At 48.2% G+C, this 8,726-nt stretch overlaps 1 protein-coding gene across 1 annotated transcript; it reads right to left on the reverse strand.

Moving 5' to 3' along the window:
- Positions 1 to 407: 407 nt before the first annotated feature.
- Positions 408 to 5,999, reverse strand: GJB2 (gap junction protein beta 2). The gene is made up of 2 exons (XM_055317410.1): positions 5,868 to 5,999; positions 408 to 2,481 (listed from the first exon to the last, which is right to left on the reverse strand). The coding sequence occupies exon 2, from the start codon at positions 2,457 to 2,459 to the stop codon at positions 1,779 to 1,781; it is 681 nt and encodes a 226-aa protein (XP_055173385.1). The 5' UTR covers positions 2,460 to 2,481; positions 5,868 to 5,999; the 3' UTR covers positions 408 to 1,778.
- Positions 6,000 to 8,726: the final 2,727 nt, after the last annotated feature.

Raw genomic sequence — 8,726 nt, forward strand, 5'->3', positions numbered from 1 at the left:
AGCCTCCATGATTCTTCTAGGAGCCAAGCTGGTCATGTGAATCCAACTTGGCATTCTCCAGGTTACAGATCCAGTCCGTACATTGTACTGCACATGTGTTTGTCAAAAACCTGTTCGAGGTGGCATATATAACCCTTCTTTTTCCCTGTCAAACTTTCTAGTAAGAGAGGCTTTTCTGTAATTGGGCAGAAGAATCCCAGAATGGTGGACAGATGCCTCATAACTTACCCATTTGTTGTTATGAAATATAAAATAGGAACATACAAAACTGGCTATAGATGAAATTAAATTTTGTTCTTCTATTAAAAACTGTAATAGATTTTAAATAGCTACCTTATGAATTAATTATATTTTAATATTTTAAATGACATTTGAGATATTACAAAATTATTTTACTTACAAGCATGTAATTAAAGCTATTATTTATTATTACAAAATGTTTTTACAATGCTATTATTGGCAACAGGAAAACATTTACCCTCATTAAAGTATGCTGAGTACCATTTTTTGGAAACCATGTCAAGCACAATGAAAATATTAGAGTTCAATTTGTCCTGCTAAATATTTATCTAAACTCTAGTTTCTATTTAAAAACAAATATCTATCAATTCTATCTTCATTTAAGAAAGCTGGATGCTGAAGAGGGAAGAAAACAAAACTTTGGAAGTAGATGAAAACTCATTTTTAATCATCAGAATTTAGAGTCTAGTCTTTCCATCTGTTCTTTAAAAATGGTCACTTACCCTCCCCTCCATTTTGTTCTGCACCATTAAATTGTACTGTGGCAATAAAATATTCCCAAGCAAGCTCCTTAAATCAGTATTCCTACCATTTACCACAGTCCTGGAAAAGGTAAATACCGTACAGGAAAGACGGGGTCTTGAGCCAGCCTGTAGTTGGTAGTAGTTGGTGGTCTATCCGGCCCATATTTCTTATGCAAAATTAAACCAATTAAACCTAAATTTTTGACAGGAGGCCCTTTGCCATTATAAGCCATCACTCGGTACTTTTGGGGAGTTTCACATGTGAGAGGCTGGAATGCTTTCATGTGACACATACCACAACTAGTACAGCAAATAGCTTCACATGGCACTGCAAATTATTCGTAACCGAAAAACCGTGTTTTAAATTCAATGATGGTATCTCATTGCACACCATTTATATATAATAATCTGAGCCTTTGAAACAGGAGGAACATCTAATGGTTTCAGAACATCTTGCAGATCAAAAGAACATATCCCACTTTAAAGTTTTCGCTTAAAAAAAGTGTGACAAGTGTTTGAAGCATTAGATAACCCTGCCCATTGTTAGATACTAAAACTTCCCAAGTAAATGAAAGAATCAAGAATCTCTATGTTCACCTTTAATTCAGGGAAAATGACAAAGGGAATCCTAAGGGGACCAACCCAACCTTCTCAGTGTCCTCTTTAGAGCTTGGAGTTTCTCTCCTTTCCTCAAAGAAAGAGAAACAAATGCTGATGTCCTTTATTTAAAATTGGAGAGTCCTTACACCCGCAACCCGTCCTAGCCCTGGGCTTCACTAGAACTAATTATAGTAAAAATCAGTATAGGCATAGAATTATGCCTTTGTTTTCAAGCTTTAGGAGAGTAAAGCTCTCTTGGAGGCATCTGGAGTTTCACTTAGATCTAGAACAGTTTCAAATGGTTGTGTTTAAGAATCTTGATCTTGGGAAATGCTGGTGACCATGCCTTGGTAGCAAAGCACCTGTGCCTCATCCTTTTCACCCTCTCTTTTTATCCACTAGCTGGGTAATGTGTTAAACTGGTTTTTTTGACTTTCCAGAACAATATCTAATTAGCAAATAGCACAATTCAGTGACATTTAGCAGTATGCAAATTCCAGACACCGCGATCATGAAAACTGTGAAGACGGTCTTTTCCGTGGGCCTGGATACAAAGCAGTCCACTGTGTTGGGACAAGGCCACGCGTTGCACTTCACCAAACGCTGCATGGAGAAGCCGTCATACATGACATAGAAGACGTACATGAAGACTGCCTCAAAGATGACCCGGAAGAAAATGCTGCTGGTGTACGTCCACCACAGTGACCCTTCGATACGGACCTTCTGGCTTTTGATCTCTTCGATGTCTTTAAATTCACTCTTTATCTCTCCTTTAATGAACTTCCTTTTCTTCTCGTGTCTCCGGTAGGCAACATGCATAGCCACCAGGAGAGCGGGGGTAGACACAAAGATCAGCTGAAGAGCCCAGAGTCGGATGTGAGAGATGGGGAAGTAGTGGTCATAGCACACATTTTTGCAGCCAGGCTGTAGTGTGTTGCAGACAAAATCAGCTTGCTCATCTCCCCACACTTCCTTTGCAGCTACAACGAGGATCATAATGCGAAAAATGAAGAGGACTGTGAGCCAGATTTTCCCAATACTGGTGGAGTGTTTATTGACACCCCCCAAAATAGTCTGCAGTGTGCTCCAATCCATCTTCTCCTCTGGGCGGACTGTGCTAGAAAAGGCAAAGTGAACACAGTTCAATTTCAATTCTGTCAGGACAGAATTCGGAAGGTTTCTCTGAGTCCCAGGTAAGTGAGCACTCAAATCTCTCCTTGAGCAAATACCAACTCTTACATAACCTCACCAAAAAAGGTGAAAACAAAACCAACCTAGTTTGCTATAAGATTAGATGTATAGTTCCCAAACCACCTGGAACATGTTTGCATGCATTCTTGAATAAAGAGTAGCTTATTCACCTGAATAATTCACCAATGCTTAGCACATAATAAAGATTCTGGGGGTGGGGGAGGAGTACCACAAGCAAAAGCCCTCACTAACTTAAAGGCCCTAATTAGTGCTGACCCGACTCTCTGTGCTGTCTGCAGACTCAGCCTGAGTTACTCCGCACCCGATTTGCACTCAGCTGTTGCATCTGCCCGTTAGCCTCAAGGTCTGGATGGTACCACTGGGGATGACAGTAGCTGAGGCCAGCCTTGCCTTGGAGGCCAATGGGTCTTCTCCCTGCAGAGCCACTTTCCTTACAAATACCTCCGTTCACTTTCACGGACTTGGGATGTAGCAGTGAAATTACTGGTACTGATGGGCGAGTTTACATTGAAGGTACTCCCAAGTTAAAATTTCACAAAAGGTGTCACTTCCTTTTTCTTTTTAAATTTTTTATTTATTTATGATAGTCACAGAGAGAGAGAGAGAGAGAGAGAGAGAGAGAGAGAGAGAGAGGGGCAGAGACACAGGCAGAGGGAGAAGCAGGCTCCATGCACTGGGAGCCCGATGTGGGATTCGATCCCGGGTCTCCAGGATCACGCCCTGGGCCAAAGGCAGGCGCCAAACCGCTGCGCCACCCAGGGATCCCTCCTTTTTCTATATAAAAAGGAGCAGGTTGGAAGCAAAGCCACTGTGCATGGATCTTTGCATCCTTTTCATGTGTGGATTGGAGGTCCTCACTGCCATGCCAGGACTGATTGCTCGGTTAGTACTGAGGTACTAATTACTTTTGGGTAATTGTTGTAACTGTGCCTTTTTATTGTGGGCTCTGGCTTTAATTTAGAAGTGTTTCTAAAGAGGCACATTAAAAATGACAGAAAATGTAATTCAGTGGTTCCCTCCTCACTGGCCCTACCAGATGAGTCAATGTATTGAAGTTCAAAACCAAAGTCTGCTGGGTTAATGTACTACTCATTGAAAAGGGATTTGGAGAAGCCTGTGGATCAATATTCCGTGAGACAGTGGCCTTCTCTTCATCCTTGGATATGAAGTGTCTTCATTTATTCAGAGTTACACCCCGTCTGTCTCAATCAACCCCTCTGTAAACAAGATTCCACCTCTCCACAATTCTGGTGAGTAATCGGCTTTCCACCCCTTCTAAGCTGATAGTGAATCCTTCTTTTACTTTAAATGCTCTCCTCCTTTTGAGCTAGTTGGGTCCTGTATCCTGATGGACTTCCTAAGCAGGGTTGGAACGAACACCTTTCATCACTGCACCTCATCTTGGGGCGCACCAAGTCCAGCTGAAGCCACCCAGTGCCACCGGGGCCAGAGGAGGCAGGAGAGACATGGAGAAGAGTCACAGGAAGCCTACAGAAGACTGAAATATGATAGAGAAACAGCCCTACTCTGCTTGACGAAGAGACACATCAACTGGAAGAAACGGGGCTTAAGTCTCCATTCAACCCCGACTTTTTAGACACAAACTCTCTGGGAGGTCCTTAGGAGAACCCAAATTCATCTTTCAGCCAAACAATTTTATGAAATTAGACAGTCCAGGTCCTCATTGGCACTTCTGAACTGGAAAGCAGAACTCAGTGAAATAAACTGTAGGTGGTTTAAATCAATACATCTGGCTAAAAATCTAGGGGGTGGGGCTTATGCCTTTGCTCCTGCATGGGTCAAAGATCACACACTCTTCTGTAAGCCCGACGGATCACCAGCAGTTGAGAAAAAGACAGTTCGAAATAAACCGTATATTGTGTGTGTGTGTGTGTGTGTGTGTGTGTGTGTGTGTGTGTTTAAAGCTCTTGGCTTAAAACTACCTGTTTTAAAGATCCTTTCAGGAAGACGAGCAAATTAAAATTTGATGAGATGGGGTAATAGGTCAAGATGGACCAACCAAGCAGTAAGGAATCGTTCTCAGTATTCAGGACACCCAGGGAGCCTTTCTTGACCTGGCAGATGGGCAGCAGGGAGGCTCCTACCTGGCCCACACCACCCTGTCACTGTTTGGAGTGTGGCCAGAAGTGAGCGGAGGAGCTGGTTCTGCTCTTCAGGGAAGGCACTGGGTGGATCACCAGGTTACAGAAATGGCAAAAGAAAATTCCTTACCCCTTAACTTCTTCTTAGTCCTTATCCTGTTAGGAAGGCTGACTTCTGCCCAGGAGCTCCCATCCCCTCCCGGGGTCTCTAACTGGCCTGATTTGGTGCTAGTTCTGAAAGAGACTCAAACAGCTAAGGGGGACACGGTTGCCCCAACATCCCAAGACAGTCACAGTATCACAGTAAGCGGTCCTGGTACCCTGGGCCTGGACGTCAGGGAACTGGAAGGCACACGCCGTGTTGGTTAATATCCCCCACTGAGGGGACGCTGGGGGCCCGCGACACCATCCTAAGGAACAGGTTTCTCAGTGGCAAACGACCTCATTGGCAACAAAGGTCCTAAAACTTTCCTTCCAGCTGGAAAGTCCACCTGGAGACCAACGTTCTTGACTGTTTAGGAAAACGAGAAGCAACCGAACTCCTGACTCGGCTTAGGCTGCGTCCCGGGCGTCGGGCTCAGCGGGCAGAGGGCTCGGCTTCCTGGCGCGCCTCCGCCTCCTCCGCCGCCCTCGCCGGTGCGAGGAGGTAAAGGTCAGCTCCCTCCTGTGAAGCTTCCTGCTTCACCAACCGCACGGAGTTGTCAGTCTGAACCGAGCTGCAGTCGCTAAGCAGCCCTGGCGGCTGCACCTACCGCCGGGGGCGGCTGTGCGAGTTTCCCGGGGGAGTATCACGGACGGTCCAGCACCCCAGGCCCCACCGCGTCCCGCCCGGTGCGCTTGCTCCCCGCCCCCCGCCCCCGCCCCCGGCCCCGGCCCCGGCCCCGGCCCCGGCCCCGGCCTCGGCCGCCGGCTCCGGTTCCTGTTACCACGTCCCCGCTCTCCCACCCCGCGCCCCGCAAATCCGGCCGGAGCAGCCCGATTCCAATTTCAGAACTCGGCCGAGGAAACTCTTCCCGAAGCTCGCTCTCGCCCCCCGCCCTCCTCCCCAGGTCCGCCGTCGCCACTGCCCGGGACAAGGACGGCGCAGGGGCCTCCGTGCACCGGGTCGCCGCCAGGCGCCCCAGCCCAGCCGAGGTCCCGGGTCTCCCGGCGCAGGGTCCCGGGGCCCCGAGAGTCGGGCGCGCCTCACCTGTGCGGGGCTGCGGGGCTGCGGGGCGGCGGGGCGGGGCGGGGCGCTCCCGCGGGGTCCGGGCTGGGGCTGCGGGGCCGCCTCCGCGCTCGCTGCGGCTGCTGCGCCGCCGACTGGCTGCGGGTCCGGAGAGCGGAGAGCGCCGGGCGTCCGGGTCTCAACACCTGCTGGCTCCCGCGACGCCTTTTAACCGCATCCCACACTCCGCCTCTTCCCTGAAGCTATTTAGAAAGTCACGGAGGGGGCGGCTCCTCGCCGCTCGGCCGCCCCCAGGGTTGCGGGCGGGGCCGCAGGGCCTCCCCGGGGGCCGGAGCTTCCCCGGGACCGGGATCTCTCGATCGCCCCTCGAGGTCCCGGAGGTGCAGGGCCCCTCGGCCCCCCAGCCCCTCCGCGCCGGCTCAGAGCAGCGGGAGGCCGAGCCTAGTGACTCGAGGAGGATGCCAAGCCCCAGCCCCGGCTCCCCGCGTCTTGGGGATGGGCGGGGTTAAAGGATGATTGTCGCTGTTACTGTTATTTCCACTCGGACTAGTTCAAGAGTACTATTGTATTTATAGATCTGCTTTCATCTATATATTCTTAAGTATCAGAAAACAGGCGCTCCCAACGATTTGAAGACTTCGGTTCAGGCCGGGGAGGCCCAGTTCTTTGCGAGGCTCTCTGCTGCGCTGCGGGGGCTCAGGGTCCCTTCGGTCGTCCTTGGAATTTGGGCTCAGAGTGGGCGAGCAGGTGGCGCCACTGGGGTCGGCCAAATCCCTGCTACATTCTCCCCCTAAAATCTCACAGGCAAACTCGACCAACGCCTCCTTGAATTCCCTTTCATATTCGACCACTTTTGACAATATGCCAAGAGCTAGGGTTGGAGGTGGTGGGGGAGACAGGTTTTCTCTTGCCAAGGCTGGCACGGTCCTCTCCGTGTGCCCTGGATGTGGGTGTCCAGCCGTCTGCGCCCTAGCAGAGGGCGCTCCACTTGGGCCTGCTTCCTCCTCCCTTCGGCAGTTGGAAATCGCAAGGCGGCTACTCAGTTTGGGGTGGGGGAGACTCAGATTATTCAGAAAGGAAAGAAAGAGTATGAATGAAGTCCAGTGGCCCCTCCTTCTCCCGCACACACACACACACACACCATGAAAGGGGAGCATTAACAAGTTCTCTGGAGGAGATCCCGGACTGCTCAGTTCCTCTGGAACCTTGGTCTCAGATTATGAGGTCTCATGGTCTACATTTGGTTGGATATTTTGATGTCTTGAGATACAAATGACAGAGAGTGGATATTCATAGAGCAACTGGATAGAGAATCTGCTAGAGCAGGCCAGGCCAGGCCAGGTTGGGGAAAATGTCAAGCCTCAGCAGCTGTTACCTGCTCAGGAAACTTGGTTCATGATTTCTGCAAAGAGCAGCCCATGTGGAAGAGTAGGCATGCTTGCTCCCATGCTCACCTTTACTTAGGTCAGTTTTATGTTAAGCAAAGATGATGATTCATCCTGACAGAACAGACCTAGCCTCAGAAATGGATTTCCCATGATTGCCACCATTAGCGTCAAAGCATTGACTTTTCCTTGTAAAACTGGTGTGCCACTGCTATGGGCCAACTTGGGCCCTTCTTGTTTGGGAGAATGTGAATGTTTTCCTGTGGTTACTACCCGGCCTTCCGGCTCTAAAGTCTTAGTCTAGGAGGGAGTGTCTGTTCATGAAGAAACAAAACCCCAAGAGCTGCCAAAAGCCCTTACATAGCCCATCGCAGAGATGTGCTGAATCAGCGTTTTGGAAATGACAAGGCAAAGCGGAGTGGAGCAGAGGAGCCTCTTGGGTCTGAGTACCCATCACTTGAGGTGGGAGTTGTCTCCGGGTGGACGGTGGGGAGCTGGCAGGTGGCCCTTTCTTCAGTTTTGCTGGGGGCAGCAGTGGCAGCGCAGATTAGGAATCTGCTAGAACTCTGTTCAGGCTGGAATGAAGGAAGGATCTAGAATCACTGTAGGAAGCTTGCTGGTAAAGATGGTTTAGAGATTGAAAGTTGACTCACTTTCCCATATTGAAAAATTTCACCTTAGGTTTTAGTGTCTATCTCCTGATTATAGGTTTCTGTTCAACTTCCTTTTCCTTGTTTTCCTGACTTATTCTCCTGATTTGTATAATTAGTATGGGGCTAATTGTATATCACAGTTGCTCCTATTTGGGGCTATATGGTGAGACTTCTGCCGCTCTTAAGTCTTAACCCAATTCTATTCTGTTTCTGTGATTTGTGTTGTTTTTCTGTGTGTTAGTGTTTTCTTCCTTGTCAGGCTTGGATTCTTCCAAGACAGAAAATCTTAAATACATGTTTTTGTGTCCTCCAGAATAAAGGGGGAGGAGAAGAAGAGGTAAGATGGAAAAAAGGTCTCAAGTTTGGGTATTTGAAGTTATTTCCACATGAACTTAAACATACATACAATTAGCAGATCATTCCACAAATTAATATTTTTATAAATCCTATAATCATTTTATGAATGGTGTAGCATAATCATGTTACTGACTTTTTTCCTTTTGGTTAAAAGCATTATTTTGTTAAAGGTAAACATTGAACATAAGCCTTAATTTTGTGGCCCTGTTTTCACATGTCTTCGTCTTTGAACATTCCAGCTCCCAGAGAAAGCTCTGCCCTCTGCTCTAACCTTCACAGCACCACAGAACTTTGTCTTACTAACTTGTAAACACTGAACAGTATAGAGAATACTTTTTGACTCAGCTTTATTTTTTTTTAGAGATTTTATTTATTTACTCATGAGAGAGAGAGAAAGAGAGAGAGAGAGAGAGAGAGAGAGAGAGGTACAGAGACAAGGCAGAGGGAGAAGCAGGCCCCATGCAGGGAGCCGTATGTGGGATCCC

The sequence above is a fragment of the Nyctereutes procyonoides genome, unplaced genomic scaffold (genome assembly GCF_905146905.1).
Source record: "Nyctereutes procyonoides isolate TBG_1078 unplaced genomic scaffold, NYPRO_anot_genome, whole genome shotgun sequence".
NCBI classification, from domain to species: Eukaryota; Metazoa; Chordata; class Mammalia; order Carnivora; family Canidae; genus Nyctereutes; species Nyctereutes procyonoides.

Excerpts from the sequence above, each read along its gene's own strand:
- GJB2 (XM_055317410.1), bottom strand. The coding sequence starts at position 2,459 with ATGGATTGGAGCACACTGCAGACTATTTTGGGGGGTGTCAATAAACAC.